The 23,173-nt window shown below is 38.8% G+C and overlaps 1 protein-coding gene and 1 pseudogene across 2 annotated transcripts; one reads left to right on the top strand and one right to left on the bottom strand.

Annotated features, from left to right (window-relative positions):
* The first annotated feature begins 1,917 nt into the window (after positions 1 to 1,917).
* On the top strand, positions 1,918 to 16,811 carry LOC107770416 (putative 5-epi-aristolochene synthase 4). Of its 2 annotated transcripts, XM_075224917.1 has the most exons (5): positions 1,918 to 2,116; positions 6,829 to 6,893; positions 16,021 to 16,159; positions 16,310 to 16,561; positions 16,658 to 16,811. In XM_075224917.1, the coding sequence occupies exons 1-4, from the start codon at positions 1,988 to 1,990 to the stop codon at positions 16,559 to 16,561; spliced, it is 585 nt and encodes a 194-aa protein (XP_075081018.1). In that variant the 5' UTR covers positions 1,918 to 1,987; the 3' UTR covers positions 16,658 to 16,811. The 2 variants fall into 2 exon arrangements, with proteins under 2 accessions (XP_075081018.1, XP_075081017.1); XM_075224916.1 differs by having other exon boundaries at positions 16,310 to 16,811.
* Positions 16,812 to 20,579: 3,768 nt separating this feature from the next.
* Positions 20,580 to 22,224, bottom strand: LOC107770409 (5-epiaristolochene 1,3-dihydroxylase-like; annotated as a pseudogene).
* Positions 22,225 to 23,173: the final 949 nt, after the last annotated feature.

The following is a 23,173-nucleotide window of genomic DNA, read 5'->3' as shown; positions in this document are numbered from 1 at the left end:
TTTATATACCTATACATGAAAATTTTATCTCTTTTATCGTGACTAAATTAATAAGATTTCATTTTATAAATTCAGTATTAAATTTTATTATCTTAATATAATCTAGCCGCCTTTGTGGTTATAAAAAGAAATGTATATAAAGTGGTTTGTTCATAGTAATCGTCACAAATAATAGGGAGAAATTTAAAAATAGCCAGATTTACAACTAGTCGTTCAAAAATAGCCCAGTTTCAAAAGTAATCGAAATTTAGCCATTTTTCATGTAAAGATAAATCTTAGCGGAAACACCGTTCAAAACAAGGAAAATACGTCAGTATATGATGCTGAAGTTCCAGTATAAGTATACTTGAAATCCAGCATATTATACTGGAGTTCCAGGATAAGTATGCTGGAACTCCAGCATAATATGATGGAGTTCCAGCATAAGTACACTAGAACTCCAGCATAATATACTGGAGTTCCAGCAAGTATAATTGTCCAGTATAATATACTGGAGTTTGGAGCACCGGTGCTCCAGTCTCCAGTATATTATACTGGAGTCAGCAAAGTATACCGGTCCAGCATAATATGCTGGAGTTCATACACAGGTGCACCGAACTCCAGTATATTATGCTGGACCGGTCTCTGTTACAACAAAATAATGGCTATTTTTTATTGACTTGGTAAACGCTGGCTATTTTTGAATGACCAGTCCGAAAACTGGTTATACCGTGCTATTTTTACCAAAGAATATGGTTCACTGATAATTTGGCCCCAACTAATAAAGTATTAAAATGCTTAAATTCATCTATCTTCTCTTCCATAGAAAAAAACTGAGAAAATTCTCTAATAACAGAAGGAGAAAAGCTTGTGGGACAGTTAAACAAAAGGAAAAACTTGCAGGAAAATACACGATATTGAAATTTTGAGATACAGATAATAAGTCAGAAAATAAGATATTTTGCTGTAATTTTCCTTACCATTTTTATACCTAAGTAGGTCGAATTGAGAACTTTGACCTTATGCTTCTATTCACCACCTTGGTTTGTGGGATAAAAGATAATAATCTCGTGACAAAAATGTGGGATTATTTAAATTTCATATTTGAAATTTTCGGTTCCGATATAAGCAATATCAATTACACTAGTTATATGACATTTAATGTGCGATAATAATCTCGAAATAACTAATCCCAAGAAAAAACGATATCACAATGGTGTTCTCCAATATCTCTTCATCCAAAGTCCTTTAAGAAAGTGTTAAAATTATAAATAAAAGTTTCTCCAAGTTTAATATATTATGAACTAAACTTATGTTTTATATTATACCCGTATATTCCATTATTAGCCAATTACACCTACCAAAAAGGTCTATCCACCATCGATTCACTACAAAAGAATATTAATTCCAACAAAATGGAAGTGTTACCAACCCATTATCGAAGTGTGACAATAAGCCAGACTGTTTGACCAAACTTCTAAAATTAATTTATTTTGAGAAATATTTTTTTTCAAACGTACTTTTTTTAGAAGTACTTTTGGTGAGAAACAGTGTGTATTTGGCTAATTAATTTGAAAAGTACTTTTGAGCAGCTGTATTAGTGTTTGACCATGCTTTAAAAAGTATTTCTAAGTATATTTTTTTTCTCAAAAATGCTTTATTTTATTCAAAAGCAATTTTTTCCTAAATCTTGGTCAAATACATCAACTTTGAAAAAAAAAATACTTTTTTCTTTACTTTCTAGTTTGAAAAAGTTTGGCCAAACTGGCTATTAATTGTTGTTTTAAACTTACATTACTGAGACGCCAAGGAAGAAATCAAAAGGCTGCTGAGTACTACTGCTGGGTACTATCTGGTATTTGGTCAAGTAAGACAACTGAAGAAATAATTATAAATACTTATGCCTTCTCTTCCATTTGAGTCATCGTCTCTCACTCATCACTCTTTCATATATCCTAGAGTTTATTTCTTCTGAAGCACCGAAAATTCTCTTATAAATTAATTAGCAATGGCTTCGGCTGCAGTTGGCAATAACCTTGTGAAGATTGAGGAAGAAGAAGAGATTGTTCGCCCCGTCGCCGACTTCTCTCCTAGTCTTTGGGGCCATCAGTTCCTTTCTTTCTCCATTGATAATCAGGTACTTACTAATTATCTTTTCTTCTTACATACAGAGCCATTGTCGTCTTTGTGCTTATTGGATAATGTATTTTGAACGTTTATTTTTCTGTTCTTTAAAATACATTATATATAGGTTGCAGAAAAGTATGCTAAAGAGATTGAAGCATTGAATGAACAAACGAGGAATATGCTGTTAGCAACTGGAATGAAATTGGCTGATACATTGAATTTGATTGACATTATAGAACATCTTGGCATCTCCTACCACTTTGAAAAAGAAATTGATGAGATTTTGGATCAAATTTATAACCAAAACTCAAACTGCGACGATTTGTGCACTTTTCCACTTCAATTTCGATTGCTCAGGCAACATGGTTTCAACATCTCTCCTGGTATAAGTTCATCATGAAGCACACCTTTAAAATTGTTGTTAAAATTATTATCCATTTATTGCAAGAACTTTAATTAATCTTGAGCTTTCTTTCTTGAAATACCTGAAATTTTCTGTCACGACCCAAGTTTTCTCTCCATGAACTATCATGATGGCACCTAGTCTCTACGACTAGGTAAGCCTAATAAAACCTCGAAAATAAAATAAAAATGCGAAACTAACAATTTACAGGAAAATATTGTAAAGGAGTTTAAAATGTCGCTCGGCATATACAATAACACTCTCTCAAACTGAAAAAACACTCCCAAAACCCGAAATCTCATGAAATTACAAGCTACAGAAGTACATAGTGTATCTAATCTCCAGAAAGTCTAACAACAAAGAAAAATATAGGAAGTCTATAACTAAAGAAGGAACAGAGAGGGACTTCTAGGTATGCGGACCCGACAGATATACCTCAAAGTCTCTGGATCACCCTCACTGGAAGTATGGCTGAGAGATAGAACCTGGATCTGCACACGAAAAACATGTGCAGGAAAGGGCATGAGTACACTACAACGGTACCCACTAAGTGTCAAGCCTAACCTCGGTCGAGTAGTGATGATGAATGTTAGGGCGCTACTAGTTTTTATATATATATATATAGGTAAAAACAATATGAAATGTGACAGTATAATTAAAATACTCATAGTCGATAAAGAATAAAATCACATAAAGAATATAACTCATTACACAGAGATAGTAACAGGGGATCTCCTAGGATATCGTCCCGTCCCAAACGTAAGTGTGCAGAGGATATCCCGGGATATTGTCCCATAGTCCAAATTGTAAATATGTAGGGAATCTCCTGGAATACCGATCCGTAGTCCCAAAGTAAATATCCAGTACAGGGAGATCTCCCGGGATATTGTCCTGTAGTCCCAATTATAAATGTGCAGGGGGATCTCCCGGAAGACCGATCCGTAGTCCCAAAGTAAACATGCAGAGGGATCTCCCGGAATACAGCCCGTAGTCCAAAAGTAAACACACAATAGTCTCAAGAAACAATTCTATTCAAGTTCGTATCAGGAAAACAAGAATTCTCTACTCTAAACATGCTACACAAAAATCCAAGTAAGCAGTTAAAGCAGGTAAGACAGTTAAGTCACATAAGCATGCTTTCTTAAGCTAAACAAAAGGCTTCATATACTAGTGTTGCTCATTTAAAAGAAAAACATAGATATTTATTTAATGAAAACGGGATTTTTTCAACAATTAGCACATGTATGCACTCGTCACCTCACGTACACAACATTCATATAACAACAGTACCAAATCCTAAGGGGAGTTCCCCCACACAAGGTTAGGCAGACCACTTACCTCGAACCAGCTCAAAAATCAATCCTTTTTCTATCACGCTCTTGCCACGAGTATCCAACTCCGAGTGGCCCAAATCTAATCAAATCAATTACATAACGTAAATAAAACTACAAATAACTAATTTAGCTAATGAAATCGGAGCTAAGGCAAGAAAATAGAAAAACACCCAAAAATCCTCCCCGAGCCCACGTCTCAGAATTGGGTAAAAGTTATCAATTTAGAACACCCATTCATTTACGAGACCACTTGTCCAAAAATCACTTAATTCCGACAACTAAAATTCGATCAAAACCCAAAATCTTGGTTGGAGAACTTTTCCCCCAAATCTCATTCTTCCACTCAAATTCTTAGATTAAATGAGGAAAATAACAATAGATTAGTGTATAAGAACCAAATTAGAGTTAGAATTCATTACACAATCTTTCTCCTTCAAAATCTATAACGACTCAGCCGGTCGTTTCATGAGTTACCGCTCTGTTTTACCCATTTCTGCTTCTTATTGCTTTGTTCAGTTGTATTATATGTTATTGGGTTTATTGGTTCGGGTTCAGAGAGATTTTGGTAAGGTTTGAGACACTTAGTCTCTTTTGAGTAAGCTTAAGTTGGAAAAGTCAATCGAATGTAGACGTATGTGTTAAAGGACTCGGATGTGAGTTCCAATGGTTCGGATAGCTTTGGGAGGTGATTTGGGACTTAGGAGAGTGATCGGAATGTGTTTTGGGGGTTCAGAGTAGATTTAGGCTTGAATTGGTGAAATTGGAATTTTTGGCGTTTTCCGGTTGATAGGTGAGATTTTGATATGGGGGTCGGAATGGAATTCCAGAAGTTGGAATAGGTCCTTTGTGTCATTTGTGACGTGTGTGAAAAATTTCAAGTTATTCGAACGAGGTTTAATAGACGTTTTGATTGAAAGCGGAATTTTGAAGTGTTTGGAATTCTTATGCTTGAATCCGATGTGATTTTGGTGTTTTGATGTTGTTGTGAGCGTTCCGAAGGTTGGAATAAGTTTGAATAATGTTATGAGGTATGTTGGCATGTTTGGTTGAGGTCCTGAGGGCCTCAGGTGAGTTTTGGGTAGTTAAACGGATCAAATTGCATTTTAAAAAGTTGCAGATTTTAGCTTCAGTTCTGTTGCAGGTTTTTCTTCATCGCGATCGCGTGAGGAGGTTCGCGATCGCGTAGAGCTGTCTCAGGGGGCATCCAAGTTATTCTTTGCGTTCGCGTAGATAGGGCTGCGATTGCATGAGTGTAGGTTTCTGTGTATCGCGATTGCGTGAGCTCATTCACGATCGCGTAGGTGTAAGACTCTGAGCATCGCATTCGCGTGGGTATATACGCGATCGCGTAGAGTGAAATTTTGGACCAGCGGAGTTTGTGCTTCACGATCGCGATGGGTTATCCGTGATCGTGATTGAGTAAATTAAAAAGCTGGGCAGTGTTTTAATAGCCCAATCCGCGACCCTTCTCCATTTTTCCACCATTCTTGAACGGGATTGAAGCTTTTGAGAGAGATTTTTGAGGAAACCAAAGGGGAATCATTTGGAGGTAATATTCTTGACTTCATAACTCGTTTATATGTGATTAAAGGTCTAATTAGTGGTGAGAATTTGGAGCTTGAGATTTAGAGACCTTAAAATAAAAATTTGAGGGGTCATTTGGACTCCGATTTTGTGCTCCGTGATCGTGATAGGTTTTCCACAATCGCGATTGAGTAAATTAGGCTGGGCAGTGTTTTAATAGCCCAATCCGCGACCCTTCTCCATTTTTTCACCATTCTTGAACGGGATTGAAGCTTTTGAGAGAGATTTTTGAGAAAACCAAAGGGGAATCATTTGGAGGTAATATTCTTGACTTCATAACTCATTTATATGTGATTAAAGGTCTAATTAGTGGTGAGAATTTGGAGAGATCAGTGCAATAATGGGTAATTAGGGCTTGAGATTTAGAGACCTTAAAATGGAAATTTGAGGGGTCATTTGGACTCCGATTTTGATATTCTTGATATGTATGAACTCGTGGGGGGGGGGGTAAGGATTCCGTTGTTGTGATTTTTATCGAATTTCGAGACTTGAGACCGGGGTCGGGTTGGACCAATTTCAGAATTTTTGGTATAATTTGATTATATTTGCTTGGGCTTCGATCCCTTAGCATATTCTAATGTTATGATTCTGATTTTGGGTAGATTCGGCGCGAGTTGAGGCCGAGGCGAGAGGCAAAGGTGTTGCGAAGTAGTAGTTCATCCGGTTTGAGGTAAGTAACCATTGTAAATGTGAGAACTATTTGGACTGAGTTCCCTGAATCCTAATATTATGCCCGAGTGGCTGTGAGGTTAATAACTAAGAAGGGTTGAGGACCTAATGGTGAGGATTATAAATATTATGGATTGGGTTGCACGCTGCAGCAATATTATATGTATATATTATGGATCGGGCTGCACGCCGCAGCGATATATATATTGGATCGGGATGCGTGTCGCAGCGATATGACGCTTGGGCTGTAGGAGCCCCTCCAGATTCTGTACACCTCCAGTGAGCATAGTCGACTATAAACTGTGGATCGGGCTGCACGCTGCAGCGGTTATTATGATTATTACTATTTTGAGATAATATTGAGCATGAGTGCTGAGTGTGAGTACTGTGTGACGAGAGATGAGTCACGAGTGACTGGGAGGCTTTCCCGAAAGGCTATAATTATGAGTGATACCTTGCCCGAGGGGCCCATTTATTACATTTTTGCTGATTTCACTCTTCTTTTATAATAAGCCTATCTTGAAAACTGCCAAATAAATGATTTCAAGTATTTCAATTGAAACTGAAGCTTTATGAAGAAACTGGTTTTGAAACTGTGGAGTTTGACTTGATATTCTGTTATTTACTCTTTTATATGAATTTTTAACTGCTCGTCACTGCTTTCAGACCTTATTTACTTTAGTTACTTACTGAGTTGGCGTACTCACGTTACTCCATGCACCTTGTGTGTAGATCCAGGTACCCGAGCGACAGAGTGAGGGTTCCCAGCATTTTCAGAGCTTATCGGAGATTGCAAGGTAGTTGCACGGCGTCCGCAGCCCTGCTTTCCTCCTTCCTATCTTGTTCTTTTCTACATTTTAGACTTGTCATGTATTAGACAGTCGAATTTTGTTTATTAAGAGGCTCTAGACTCGTGACACTAGATAGTTGGGCTGTGTTGGCCTATTTTCTTTAATGTTTCCGCACATTTCAGTTGTTTTATACATTTCATATGAGAATTTTTATATTTAATCAGTGCTAGAAAATGGTTTCGTAAAAGAAATTTATTGTGGTTAATGGTTTGGGTTGGCTAACCTAGTAATATGATAGGCGCCATCACGACCGGGCATTTGGGGCCGTGACAAAATCTCCCCATAAATCGCCCTCCATCGAGCTCCAATTCGATTTCAGAAGTTATGAATTTCAAACCCTCGATTTCTCTCTTTCTGCCCATCGATTTTCGCTTATGCTAGGGGTCCACTGCACCTGTGGTCCCGCTTCTGCGGCTCCTACCCCGCACCTGTGAAATTTCATTAAACGACCAGATTCTGCACCTGCACCCTTTTACTCGCAGATGCGGTTCCGCTTCTGCGATCCTTGAGCTGCATCTGTGACCTCTAATCCCCAAGCCTCAGGGAGTAACGTGAGTACGCCAATCTCAAGATTCTGTTGTTTACTCACGCTTCTACGGCGCCGCATCCTCCAATCCAAGCCTAATGAACTTGAAATCTCAAGAATTCTACAACCGACGCCAAAACCAACCAAAACATGTCCGATTGACCTCAATTTTCGTACACAAGTCACATTCAACACTACAGAACTATTCCAATTTTCGGAATCGGATTCCGACCCCGATATCAAAATCTCACTATCGATCCGGAAATTTAAAAAAATTAACTTTCGGCATTTCAAGCCTAAATAAGCTATGCACCTCCAAAACACAATCCGAACACGCCACTAAGCCCAAAATCATCCAACAGAGCTAACAGAATCGACGGAATTTCATTCTGAGGCTGTCTTTATACCGTTCCAACTACGATCCAAATTCTAAATCTTAAGCTCTCATTTAGGGACTAAATGTCCCAAAACACTCTGAAACTCAAAACGAATCTTCCTGGCAACTCACAATAGCATAAATAAATACGGGAAAATTAGTTAATAGGGGAATAGAGCGTTAATTCTCAAAACGACCAGTCGGATCGTTACATCCTCCCCCTCTTAAAACATTCATTCATCCTCGAACGAGTATAGAGACATACCTGAAGTGGTGAAAAGATGAGGGTAACGGCTGCACATATCCTGCTTGGTCTCCCAAGTCGCCTCCTAGATCGGCTGGCCCCACCACTGAACCTTCACTGATATAATGTTCTTTGACCTCAGCTTTTGAACCTGCATGTCCAATATCACCACTGGCTCCTCAACATAAGATATATCCATGTCCAACTAGACTGAACTAAAATCCAACACGTGCGACGGATCACCGTAATATCTCCGTAGCATCGAAACATGAAATACCAGATGAACTCCTGCCAAACTGGGAGGTAAGGCCAGCTAATAAGCAACCTCTCTGACATACTACAACACCTCAAAGGCTCAACTTGCCCTTCTTTACAAATCACATAACGCCCTTCATAGGCGAAACCCGAAGAAAAACACGCTCTCCAACCATAAATAAAACATCGCGAACCTTTTGGTCCGCATAACTCTTCTGTCTGGACTGGGCTATGCGGAGTCTATCCTGAATCACCTTAATCTTCTCCAAAGAGTCCTAAACCAAGTCTGTGCCCAATAATCTAGCCTCGCCCGTCTCGAACCAACCCACCGAAGATCTACACCGCCTACCATACAAAGCCTCATACGGTGCCATCTGAATGCTGGACAGATAACTGTTGTTGTAGGCAAACTCCGCCAGTGGCAAGAATTGATCCCAAGAACCTCCAAACTCCATCACACACGTGCAGAGCATATCTTCAAGAATCTGAATAGTGAGCTCGGACTGTCCATCCGTCTGGGGATGAAATGAAGTGCTCAACTCTACCCGAGTACCCAACTCATGTTGTACGACCCTCCAGAACCGTGATGTGAACTGAGTACCTCTATCTGAAATGATAGAAAATGGAATACCATGCAGACGAACAATCTCCCGGATATAAATCTCAGTCAACCGCTCTGAAAAATAGGTAGTACACACAGGAATGAAGTGTGAGGACTTGGTCAGCCGATCCACAATCACCCAAATGGCATCGAACTTTCTCAAAGTCTGTGGGAGTCCAACTACGAAGTCCATGGTGATCCGCTCCCACTTTCACTCCGGAATCTCTATTTGTTGAAGCAAGCCTCCCGGTCTCTGGTGCTCATATTTACCTGCTAACAATTGAGGCACTGAGCTATGAACCTAACTATTTCTTTCTTCATCCACCTCCGCCAATAGTGCTGTCTAAATCCTGGTACAACTTGCGGCACCCGAATGGATGGAATACCGCGAACTCTGGGCCTCCTCTAGAATCAACTCCCGAAGACTATCAACAATTGGTACACATACCCGACCCTGCATACTCAATAACCTGTCACCACCAATGGTCACATCTCTAGCATCACCATGCAACACTTTGTCCTTGAGGACAAGAAAATGAGGGTCCACCTGAAGGGAGCACCCTTCTGGGTCATCCTGGTCATAGGTGATGCAATTGATGGAAATCCCTCAACAAATCGACTGTAGTAACCTGTCATGCCAAGGAAACTACAGATCTCTGTAGTTGAGGATAGTCTGGGATAACCCTGCACTGCTTCTACTTTCTTCAGATCCACCTTGATCCCTTCACTCGATACCACGTGACCCAAAAATGCCATGGAATCCAACCAGAACTCACATTTCGAGAACTTTGCATATAATTTCTTTTCTCTCAAAGTATGAAGCATTGTCCTCAGGTGCTGCTCATGATCCTCCCAACTCCGGGAGTATACCAGGATGTCATCAACAAAGATAATGACGAACGAGTCAAGATATGGCTGGAACACACTGTGCATCAAATGCATAAATGCTGATGGGGCATTGGTCAGCCCAAATGACATAACAAGGAATTCGTAATGACCATACCGAGTCCTGAAAGCAGTCTTCGGGATATCTGACTCCCGAATCTTCAACTGGTGCTAACCTGAACGCAATTCAATCTTAGAAAACACTCGAGCACCCTGCAACTGATTAAAAGATCATCAATACGAGGCAAGGGATACTGGTTCTTCACTGTAACTTTGTTCAACTGGCAATAATCAATGCACATACGCATATAACCATACTTTTTCTTCACAAACAAGACAAGAACACCCCAAGGTGATACACTGGGCCGAATAAAATCCTTATCAAGTAATTCCTGCAACTGCTCCTTCAACTCCTTCAACTTAGGAGGAGCCATACGATAAGGAGGAATAGAAATGGGCTAAGTGTCTGGTAACAAATCAATGCCGAAATCAATATCTCTGTCGGGTGGCATACCTGGAAGGTCAGCTATAAACACATTAGGGAAATCCCGTACTACTAGGACTGAATCAACTGTAGGGATATCGATACTGACATCTCTCACATAAGCTAGATACATGTCACACCACTTCTCAAACATTCGCTGAGCCTTAAGGAATGAAATAACTCTACTGGGAGTGTGATCTAAAGTAACCCTCCACTCTACTCGCGGTACACCTGGCATAGCCAGCGTCACGATTTTGGTGTGATAATAAAGAATAGCATAATGGGGCGACAACCAGTCCATGCCCAAGATAACATCAAAATCTACCTTGCTGAGCAATAATAAATCGATTTTGCTCTCAAAACCACTAAGAGCAATCAAACACAACCAATAAATATGGTCCACAATAAGAGAATCTCCCACAGGAGTAGAAACATAAATAGGGGAACTCAAAGAGTCCCGAGATAGGCCCAAATGCTGGGAAAAATAAGAGGACACATAAGAATAAGTGGAGCCTGGATCGAATAGAACTGATGTATCTCTGTGACAAACCAGTATAATACCTGTGATGACAGAATCGGAGGCAACAACCTCGGTACGGGCAGGAAGGGCATAGTATCTGGCCTGGCCTCCCCCTCTAGGGCGACCTCTACCTCCCCGACCTCCACCTCTAGCTGGCTGAGCAGGTGGGGTAGCAACTGGAGCTGTAACCATAGCCTGAGAACTCTGTGGGGCACGCTATGGCTGAGAAGTCTGTAGAGGTGCACCCCTCCCAAGTTTGGGGCAATCCCTCACCATGTGGCATGTGTTACCACATTCAAAACAAGCTCTAGGAGGACGTAGCGACTGTGAATGGCTCGGGCCAAGACTGACCACTAAAAGCACCCAATGCAGGAGGTGCACTAGATACTGGAGGTGCATAATAAGGCTCCTGAGGTCTAGGATGAGCTAGAATATCACTGGCTGCTGGAAGAGCTGAATGAATGGGGCGATGCATATAACCCTTACCATGATGAACTGCAGCTGGAGCACGAGCACTAGAATAATGGCCCGACTCTCGAGACCTCTTGGCCTCCCTCTTCTCTCTATCCCGAGCAAGCATGCCCTCTACTCTCCTATCAATTCTCACTACCTGCTGATAAGAAATATCCATCTCCAACTTCCGGGCCATGCTAGACGTGATGCTGGAAATGATCCCCTCAATAAACCGGCAAACTCTCTTACAAACTATAGAAATCAAGGTTGGTGCATGCCTAGCCAAGTCAGTGAAACGGATAACATACTCTGAAACAGTCATAGTACCCTGGCGCAAATGCTCAAACTCAGCACGCCATGTGTCTCTGAGGCTCCGAGGAACATACTCCCTCAAAAACATATCTAAAAACTTGGTCCATGTAAGGGAAGCTGCCGCTAGACTGTCCAACTCAAAAGTACGCCACCACTGATAGGCTTCTCCTTAAAGTTGGAAGGCAATGAAAGAAACCCCACTCGATCCTGATATACCCATAGTGTAGAGGAAACGGTAGCACTCTTCCAGAAATCCCAAAGCATCCTCTGATGCTAGACCACTGAATGTAGGAGGCTTGTACTTCTTGAACCTCTCAAGCCTCTACTGCTCATCCTCCGAAGCTACTGCCCTATCCTCGGGCTGAACTGGGGCTACAAAAGGTACCGATATAACCTCTGGGATCTGATCAACCTGGACCCGCTACTCAGGAGGGTGCGGGCGGCAGGAGTCTATGCTCCTACCCCAGCCTGGGATGTGGCTGCAGCAAGGGGAATCAACCCTGCCTGAGTTAGAGTGGTGTACATGCTCATGAACTGTGCAAGGGTCTCCTGGAGAGCTGGAGTAGTAGTAGCAGTAGGCGTATCAGGTGCCTGGCTCTGGCTGGAGCTGCTGGTGGCTCCTCTGCGGTAGCTCACGCAGGTGCTCCGGCTACACCACATGTGCGTCCTCGGCCTCTACCTCGACACCGACCTCTGGCGGCTCTAGTAGGGGGCGTAGGTGTCTAGTCATCTCTGGTAGCACGTGTCCTCACCATCTGTGAGAGAATAGAAGACAGAGGTTTAGAGTTTTGATATCAAAATCTCGCAGGACAAGAAGATCAAATGAAGTGGAATTTTACTAACAGTTACATAGCTTCTCGTAGATAAGTACAGACATCTCTGTACCGATCTACGAGACTAAAATAAATCGGCTTGTGATTAATGATTCCTATGAACTTAGAGCTCTGATACCAACTTGTCACGACCCAAGTTCTCCCTCTGTGAACTGTCGTGACGGCACCTAGTCTCTACGACTAGATAAGCCTAATAAAACCTCGAAAATGAAATAAAAATGCAAAACTAACAATTTATAGGAAAATATTGTAAAGGAGTTTAAAATGTCGCTCGACATATACAATAACACTCTCTCAAATTGAACACAAAACACTCCCAAAACCCGAAATCTCATGAAATCACAAGCTACAAAAGTACATAGTGTATCTAATCTCCAGAAAGTCTAACAACGAAGAAAAATATAGAAAGTCTATAACTAAAGGAGGAACAGAAAGGGACTTCTAGGTCTGCGGACGCGGCAGATATACCTCGAAGTCTCTGGATCGCCTCGCCTCATTGGAAGTATGACCGAGAGGTAGAACCTGGATCTGCACACGAAAAACATGTGCAGGAAAGGGCATGAGTACACCACAACGGTACCCAGTAAGTGCCAAACCTAAGCTTGGTCGAGTAGTGACGAGGAAGGTCAGGGCCCTACTGATTTTATATTTATATATACAAAACTAGGTAAAAACAGTATGAAATATGACAGTATAATTAAAATATTCACAGTCAATAAAGAATAAAATCACATAAAGAATATAACTCAGTACACAGAGATAGTAATAGGGAATCTCCCAGGATATCATCCCGTAGTCCCAAATGTAAGTGTGCAGAGGATCTGCCGAGATATCATCCCGTAGTCCAAATCGTAAATATGTAGGGGAATCTCCCAGAATACCAATCCGTAGTCCCAAACTAAATATCCAATACAGGGGGATCTCCCGGAATATCGTCCCATAATCCCAATTATAAATGTGTAGGGGGATCTCCCAGAATACTGATTTATAGTCCCAAAGCAAACATGCAGGGGGGTCTCCTGGAATACCGATCCGTAATCCCAAAGTAAACACACAATAGTCTCAAGAAAGAATCTTACAATTCTATTCAAGTTCGTATAGGAAAATAGGAAATATCTACTCTAAACATGTTACACAAAAATCCAAGTAAGAAGTTAAAGCAGATAAGACGGTTAAGTCACATAAGCATGCTTTCCTAAGCTAAACAGGAGGCTTCATATACTAATGTTGCTCAGTTAAAAGAAAAACATAGATATTTACTTAATGAAAATAGAGTTTTTTTAACAATTAGCACATGTACACACTCGTCACCTCACGTACACAGCATTCATATAATAACAATACCAAATCCTAAGGGGAGTTCCCCCGCACAAGGTTAGGCAAGCCACTAACCTCGAACCAACTCAAAAATCAATCAGATATCACGCTCTTGCCACGAGTGTCCAACTCCAAGTGGCCCAAATCTAATCAAATCAATTACATAACGTAAATAAAACTACAAACAACTAATTTAGCTAATGAAATCGGAGCTAAGGCAAGAAAATAGAAAAACACCCAAAAATCCTCCCCTGGCCCACATCTCGGAATCGGGTAAAAGTTACCAATTTAGAACACCCATTCACTCATGAGACCACTCATCCAAAAATCACTCAATTCTGACAACTAAAACCCGATCAGAACCCAAAAACTTGGTTGGGGAAATTTTCCCCCAAATACCCATTCTTCCACTCAAATTCTTAGATTAAATGAGGAAAATAAAAATAGATTAGTGTATAAGAACCAAATTAGAATTAGAATTTATTACCCAATATTTCTCCTTCAAAATCTCCCCAGAAATTACCCTCCACCAAGCTCCAATTCGATTTTAGAAGTTATAAATTTCAAACCCTCGTTTTCTCTCTTTTTGCCCAGTGATTTCCGCTTCTGCGAGGGGTCCACTGCACCTGCGGTCCTTTTACTCGTAGATGCGGTTCCGCTTCTGCGGTCCTTGAGCCGCATTTGCGACCTCTGATCCCCAAGCCTCAGACCGTATCTGGGTCACCAACACTCTTCTGCGGTGCCGCACCTGCGGTCCAAACTCTGCATGTGCGAAACCATCAGGTTCAGCAAGTTCAGAAATTACCTAAGTCCAAATTCCAATCCGTTAAGTATCCGAAACTCACCCGAGGCCCCCGAGACCTCAACCAAACATACCAACCAATCCTAAAACATCATACAGACTCAATCGAACCCTCAAATCATATCAAACAATGCTAAAACCACGAATCATCCTCCAATCCAAGCTTAATGAACTTGAAATCTCAAGAATTCTACAACCGATGTCGAAACCAACCAAACCATGTCCGATTAACCTCAAATTTTGTACACAAGTCACATTCAACACTAAGAAACTATTCCAACTTTCAGAATCGGATTCCGACCCCGATATCAAAATCTCACTATCGATCCGGAAACTTCAAAAATTCAACTTTCGGCATTTCAAGCCTAAATAAGCTAATGACCTCCAAAACACAATCTGAATATGCCCCTAAGCCCAAAATCACCCAACGGAGCTAACGGAATTGACAGAATTCCATTCCGAGTCCGTCTTTACACCATTCCAACTACGGTCCAAATTCTAAAGCTTCAGCTCTCATTTAGGGACTAAATGTCCCAAAAGATTCCGACACTCAAAACGAATCTTCGCAACAACTTACAATAGCAGAAACAAATATGGGAAAAGCAATTAATAGGGGAACAAGGTATTAATTCTCAAAACGACCGGTCGGGTCATTACATTTTCAGCAAATTCCAAGATGAAAATGGCAAATTCAAATAGTCTCTCGCTAGTGATGTCTTAGGGTTATTGAATTTGTATGAAGCTTCATATGCAAGGACTCATGCTGATGATATCTTAGAATATGGACTTGCTTTCTCCACTATCCATCTTGAATCTGCAGCTCCACATTTGAAATCTCCACTAAGGGAGCAAGTGACACATGCCCTTGAGCAATATTTGCACAAGGGCGTACCTAGAGTCGAGACCCGACTCTTCATCTCATCAATCTATGAGAAGGAACAATCAAAAAATGATGTGTTACTTCAATTTGCCAAATTGGATTTCAACTTGCTCCAATTGTTGCACAAACAAGAACTTGCTAAAGTATCAAGGTGGGATATATAAAAACGATGGACCCTTTTTGATTGATCATATCTCAAGAACTAATGTAAATTTGTTATGATGCATATGGTGGAAAGATTTGTATTTCGTAACAACGCTTCCATATGCTATAAATCGAGTAGTTGAATGCTACTTTTGGGCATTAGGAGTTTATTTTGAGCCTCAATACTCTCAAGCTCGTGTCATGCTCGTTAAGATAATATCAGTGATTTCGATTGTGGATGACACCTTTGATGCTTACGGTACAATTAAAGAACTTGAGGCACACACAGATGCCATACAAAGGTATGCACGTCATCAATTCACTTATTCAGATATACCTCGATAGTGAATGTCGTCGTGAAAAGATTAAGACGAACTTTTACTCATTATAGTTGTGTTCTTTCAAAATGCATGAGTTCACCTTAATTTTGTCATCCTGCAGATGGGATATTAACAAAATTGATTGGCTTTCTGATTGCATGAAAATCAGTTATAAAGCTATTCTAGATCTTTACAAGGATTATGAAAAGGAATTGTCTAGTGCTGGAAGATCATATATTGTCCGCCATGCAATAGAAAGAGTATGTTTGAGCAACTTAACTATCGAAATATATTTTTCCTTAATCCATTTCTCTCTTTATGTTACCTTCTGTACGTTTTTTAGTGATCAGAAACTTGACATACTTGAATCAGAATTTTAACACTTGAACATCTATGTTTTATATTCACAGATGAAAGAAGTAGTAAGAAATTATAATGTCGAGTCAACATGGTTTATTGAAGGATATATGCCACCTGTTTCTGAATATCTAAGCAATGCACTGGCAACTACAACATATTACTACCTTGCGACAACATCATATTTGGGTATAAAGTCTGCTACAGAGCATGATTTTGAGTGGTTGTCAAAGAACCCTAAAATTCTTGAAGCTAGTGAGATAATATGCCGAGTTATTGATGACACAGCCACATACGAGATATGAGTTATATCTCACAAACTTTTATAATTATATGTGATTTGGAAAAATAAAGTATTGCGGCAATATAAAAGCTAACGCCTAATCTATCTACCTTTCCAGGTTGAGAAAAGTAGGGGCAAACTGCAACAGGATTTGAGTACTGCATAAGAGATTATGGCATATCAACAAAAGAGGCAATGACTAAATTTCAAGAAATGGCCGAGGCAGCATGGAAGGATCTTAATGAAGGACTTCTTAGGCCCACTCCTGTCGCTACGGAGTTTTTATCTCATATTCTCAATCTTGCCCTTATTGTTGAGGTTACTTATATACACAATCTAGATGGATACACTCATCCGGAGAAAGTCTTGAAACCTCACATCAATGCCCTACTTGTGGACTCCATCGAAATATGAGCTGCCAATTCTTGCTCATCTTCCCAAAATTCGTTCTTCTTTGATTTGTTGAGAAAGTAGATTTATTTACTACGTTTTATTTGTATCATGTTGTATAAAGTTGTTAGGGAGCTACATTTGTGGTTGTGCAGTGCACTTCCTATCTAGGACCTTTTTAAGATCCTTGTAAGAAACAACGTTACTTGCATATCAGATGTCCCGCAATTACAGATTTATGGAGTAATCTTGTTATATATCAATAAGTTTAAGTTTTGAAGTTTGTTATGGGAATTTTTCTTTTTCTGTAATTAGAGTCTCTTGTGACCTATTTGTAACACACGACGAAGAAGAAGATATAATATGATCTCTTTTAAGTTTCCTTTCTAATTCTCTTGTTTTTATTCTCTATTTATATTATTTTAGAACACGTTATGAGCACTTTTATTCTCACTCTGAAACAATCCCTTCTTGAAATCATTGAGCTAGATGATATGAACGAGGGTCTCTCTAATATATCCTGTTGCATCTGCATGTATTATTATCGCTCTCCCTTAACCTCTCCTTCTCTGTTTGGCTCTTAGCCATATCAGAGCTAATATCCTGCAATTTTTAACAGTTCACTATGTGTTGACATGTTAGAAATCACGATTTAATCTTATTATTAGGAGCATGTTGTACTGCTGTATTAGACAAGAGTATACTGAGAGAGCTGTAACGTATACATTTGAAATGGACAACAGAGTATTTTTATCAATTGCAGTAGCCAATTTAGCAGTGTGAGATCTTGAATGTTGCTTGGTCCAAAATAAGTGTAGATAGTGCTATCAATGATTCTTTAGAGAGTTATATTTATCAGCATATTGGCCACTAGTAATGAGTCCATCCGCAAATATAGTGCATATATGATATTTCGTACCCGTTATGGATGCACCATTTTCCTTCGCCGCTACATCTGACTCAATATATTTTTCAGTACGACTTTTCTGGTCTTTTTAACTAACTAAAGTTAGCCGATCGAGAGCTTTTTTTATCATGTATGATGTAACTCCTATATTGAAAAGAAACTTGTGGGCCAAGGCTTAAATTAATAGAAACTTTCAGAAATCACTATGTTTTAGTGGTTATTAGCTAGTTGTAGCTACCATTTACTATATTACTTCCTATAGCTATGTTTTGAGATTTTTTAGAGTGTATTCGATGTATTTAAGCTACTGTATTCATAAATATAGTAGCATTTCTAGGCGTGAATCAGGGGATTACAGTTAGATAGATTTTTATATTCGAGTGTATTCGACTGTATTCATAGCGTGAAATATGGGATTACAGCTGGACAAATTATTGTACTCGACGGTATTCACGGCGTGAAATAGAGGATTACACTGTTTTTAAACGAAAAGTGAATCAATTAACATAATAGACTCCTAATATAACTCAACAAACTCAATTATAACACACAAATTTTGTATTTCCAGTTATAAAAAAGATTCTCAACCAAAAAAATACCCCAATAACATAACAATCTTCAGAGAAATTATATAATACATCTGAATACATAAATTATATTAATTAAAAATAAATTTATGAATACATTCGTGGAATATGGCGAGACAGTGAATACAATGAAACACATAGAATACAGCGAGATATATTAAAATACAATGAAAAAAAAGACAATGAATACAATGAAATACATAGAATACAGTGAGATACATTGAAATACAATGATAAAAAAGACAATGAATACAATGAAATACAACGAGATACATTGAATATATTAACAGAAATTCAAGTTGTTCAGCCTCCAACTCTGTCGTCTTTGTTCAATACAAAAATAATATTAGCTACGGAATTTTCAACCATTAAAAAACATATGAATATAATAGCACCCAATTGTTTACATATCACACTAAGTCCCAGCAAAAAACTAATCTCACATCTTGACCATAAAGAATATGGTGTTGGCTTCAACAATGCTTTTTCATTCCTTCAGCTCTTAAGAACCAGTAATGCAGTCATGCCTAATATGCAGTGCAATCCCAAAAAAACCATCCTATGGAGATATACAAATGAATACATTTTATGCATCTGCTTTTTAGGGCGTGTAATAGAAAGTCGATGCAAATAGAGAGAGATATGGGAAAGGGGATATTAGAAATTGAGGGGATATGAGAGAGAAAAATAATACAAAGCTTATTTTATGGCTTAAGGGTAGGAGGTGACCATAAATAGATATTTGGCTATAAAAAGTCAAAAGGTAACTATAGAATATAATTTTTTAAAAGGGTATTTATTTAAAATAAATAAGATATCAATCTTTGCTATAGGAAGTAACTACTCCTTAAATTAACAACATACCTTGTGCATGATGGGTCTCCAAGGAAATGGGAATAGCGAATTACACCATTAGGTGTAGGTGCTTTACAGAGGTGAAATCTTCTAGTTCTTCTTATTGACCTGAAACCAAACTGGATTGCCATAGATTCAGCAATGTTGTGGTTTAAGTAGTGTAGTCACTACTAGAAAATTGCGAAAAATTGTTCAAAAATACCGACCGAAATCGATCAAAAAACTAAAAAAACTGATCGATTTCAGACCAACTTTAATCCGTCGAAATTAGGCTAGTCGGTAATAAATAGCGACCGTAGTCGATCGCAATTTCCGACAGATTTCGATCGGTCAATTAAATTTCACAAACAACCAAAAAAAGAAAAAATCTATCGAAAAAACCGATCGAAGTGGGTTTGTATTATGGCATGATACTATTCTACTACTAGATCATTGGTATACTTTGGTTTTAGACTTTTTTTTTATTTTATTTGTACACTTTAATTGCATTTTCGCGTGAAAATATACCGACCGAAGTCGGTGGGTTTTTTAAAATGACCGACCGAAATTGGTCAGTTTTTGAATATTAACTTTAATTTATTTTACATAAAAAACCGACCAAAGTTGGTCGGTTTCTTAAAAAATAAATTTCACGGGTCGCCAAAATAGTTTCTCACATTTTTGCGCAAAAACAAAAGCGATCAAAGTTGGTCGGTCTCGTAAAAAAAAATTAAAAAATAAAATATTTTGTGTCTAGTACATGGATGGAAAAAAAAGCAGCAATAATAACTCTCCATTTTCATCCCTGGCGCTATGCCACCAATACCAGATTTGCTATTATAATGCTTCAAGAAACTCCGACGTATAAGTATTCATTTTGATATCTCCTAAAAGAGGCCTCTCCCACATGACATATTTACTTTAATTACCAAAAAAAGGAAGGTAAAAACTGAATAATACTGTATATACAGTCTTCTGTCCTGCATCCATATATAAGATTCAAACTGCCTGAATTTTCAGTTGCACTACTCAAGCGATTCTTGACTCGTACAGAATAATACGAAAAGTAATACAATTAAGCTTCTTATTTAAACTTTTCAAAAAGATTGTCCAAAACACCACATAATAACATCTTCTTCCTAAGAAGTTCTGATCATCACGGTACAGGTCACCCGTCCTCCTTGTACATTGAATGTGACACATATCAGTATTTAATAGTATATAAAAACTACATTTATTAGAAATAGGTAGAAACTGAAACATCAGAAAGATTGTACAATAGTGAGGTTGACAATGAAATTAAAAAACCCGATGCCATTAAATTACTCACGAGAAGGTTGATAAGGAGTAGCTCTTAGGTAAAGGTCACCCTTTCTAGCAATAGTTATTCCAGCTAATTCCGTCAAGTCCAAGTCACTTGGCTTCATTCCGTTTGAGAGTTTCCAGTCGAAGTGATATAACTGTTGAGCCAATGGCAAGTAAAGATTAGCCAAACCGAATGACATTCCAGGACAAATTCTCCGTCCACCACCAAAGGGAAGAAATTTAAAATTATTACCAAAAAATCCACAGCGCATTGCTCAAATTTCTCTGGCTTAAAACTTTCTGCGTCATCCCAATATTTTGGATCTCTTCCCAATGCCCAAACATTAACCATAACTTTGGTCTTCGCTGGAAAAGAGTAGCCGTTTATATCTGTATCTTCCCCGCATTCCCTTGGAACCAAAAGTGGAGATGGTGGATTAAGTCTCAAAGTTTCTTTAATAACTAACTTTAAGTATTTCAGCTCCTCCACATCATTTTCATCAAATGTTACTTTGTTTTTAAAGGCTTCTCTCACTTCTGCCTGAGCTTTGGTGAATACACTAGGATTCTTCATCATTTCAGCCATAACCCATACAGTTGTTGTTGATGAAGTTTTTGTTCCAGCAGCAAACATGTCCTGCAGATTAATAATGATCAAATTACAACATTAAATTATTTTTCTAACAAGAAATTCTTTTTCATGGTAAAAATTAAAAATATTTTAGCTATGGCAATGGATATGGGAGAGTAAGAAAAGCATAGGATTGTAGTATTTAATAGTACTTACAACAATAGCAACTTTGATTTTGTCGTTTGTGATGGGAAATTGAAGACTTGTATCATTCATAAGTCTTAGTAGGACATCAATTAAATCTTCACCTCCTAATGCTCCGTTAGTTTTTCCAGTTGCAAGATTTTTCTTGTGCTCGTTGATGACATTCTCAACAATAGCATCTACCTTAAGGTGGGCATTCAGCAGTTTACGCTTCATTCCACTGAGAACATGAAGAAACTTGTATGAAGGGAAGATATCGGCCACATCAAAGCCTTCTGCTAACCCAATTACTTCTCTGATCTTTTTGGCAAATATGTCTTGACCCTTGCCCAAATGCTGATCTACACGTCATAGAGCTCGCGAACCAAATGATCCTTTGCGTAAAATTAACTAGCTCACCTGAAGAAGAATCTGACCGGATAGAGTCAATGAGACGAACGACTTCATCACGTCAATGACCGAACATTCTTTGCATTGAGCAGTTCCATGACACAAATTTTACGCATTTGTCTCCAGTGATCCCCATAAGGGCTAAATGGGATGTCAGACTGGTTATAACATATAATGTCCATGGCTAAAATTTTAGGCCTAGATGCAAAAACGATGTCATGAGTTTTTAGTACTTCTTTTGCCATCTCCCTAGAAGTGACCACAACTGCAGAAATTTCACCAAATTGAAGGTGCATAAGTGGTCCATATTTTTTGGCTAAATCTCTAAGGATATGGTGTGGTTCTCCACCAAGCATATGAAGCATACTTCCTAGTATTGGTATTTTCCATGGACCTGGTGGCAATTTTTTGGTTTGGCTATTGGAGTTCTTCCATTTCCTTAACAAAAAGAGGAAAGATAGAAATAGGAAAATGGAAACCAAGCTGAAGAATTCCATTTTGCGAGATAAATGGAGGATTATTTGGTTCGATGATATAATTCATAGGTCAGTTGTGTGTGGTCTTTTATAGGCTTTTGTTTTTGCCAGAAAAGGGATATGTAAAGACAAATATAATGGAGTATGTTATAAATATGTTATATTATGGATGTTCATTTAGTACTCCGTTGTAAATAATCTTCCCGAAGAAGCTTATCCATATGGGACTCCACCGTAAATATGTTTATCCATTTAGTACTCTATTGGAAGTAAGCTTCCTGAAGAAGGTTATTACTTCGGTACCCGGTTATGGATAAACATTACCCTAGGTAGAAGATTATCCATACCGGGTATAATAAGCCTATCCGTTCAGTACTCCGTTATGGATAAACATTGCTCTCAGTAGAAGATTATCCATATATGGTATAGTAGCAGCTTACACAGCAGCTTGTAATAGCAGCTTACATAGCAGCTTGTAGTAGCAGCTTACACAGCAGCTTGCGTAGCAGCTTACACAGCAGCTTCCTTTCTTCTATAAATAGAAGAGATTTTAGTTCATTATGTACATCAGTTTGAATTCGAATAATATATCAGTTTCTCTCTATACTTGTCATTACTTTACAGTCTTTATTTTATAACACGTTATCAGCACGAAACTCTGACATCTCGAGCAAATACTTTGAAAGTATTAGAGGTAAGAACTTTCTTTTCCTAAATAATGTCAAATCTTTCTAAACTTGAATTTGTAGCCCTAGATATATCAGGCAAAAGCTACATGTCTTGGGTGCTTGATGCTGAAATTCATCTTGATGCGATGGGTCTGGTAGACACCATCAAGGATAAAAATCAAGCATCAAACCAAGACCATGCCAAAACAATGATATTCCTACGCCATCACCTTGATGAGGGCCTGAAAATGGAATATCTCACTATTAAAGATCCAGTCATACTGTGGAATAATTTGAAAGAT

This window comes from Nicotiana tabacum, chromosome 11 (assembly GCF_000715075.1).
Source record: "Nicotiana tabacum cultivar K326 chromosome 11, ASM71507v2, whole genome shotgun sequence".
Lineage (NCBI taxonomy): Eukaryota > Viridiplantae > Streptophyta > Magnoliopsida > Solanales > Solanaceae > Nicotiana > Nicotiana tabacum.
The sequence above is the reverse complement of the archived record's forward strand: the minus strand, read 5'-3'. Positions and strand labels throughout refer to the sequence as shown.

What these genes read in the sequence shown, in the direction of transcription:
- LOC107770416 (XM_075224917.1), top strand. Translation starts at nt 1,988, where the DNA reads ATGGCTTCGGCTGCAGTTGGCAATAACCTTGTGAAGATTGAGGAAGAA. An exon ending in AGCTTATCGGAGATTGCAAG is followed by an intron (nt 6,894 to 16,020) that starts GTAGTTGCACGG and finishes GTCATCCTGCAG; the next exon opens with ATGGGATATTAACAAAATTG. An exon ending in TCCGCCATGCAATAGAAAGA is followed by an intron (nt 16,160 to 16,309) that starts GTATGTTTGAGC and finishes TTATATTCACAG; the next exon opens with ATGAAAGAAGTAGTAAGAAA.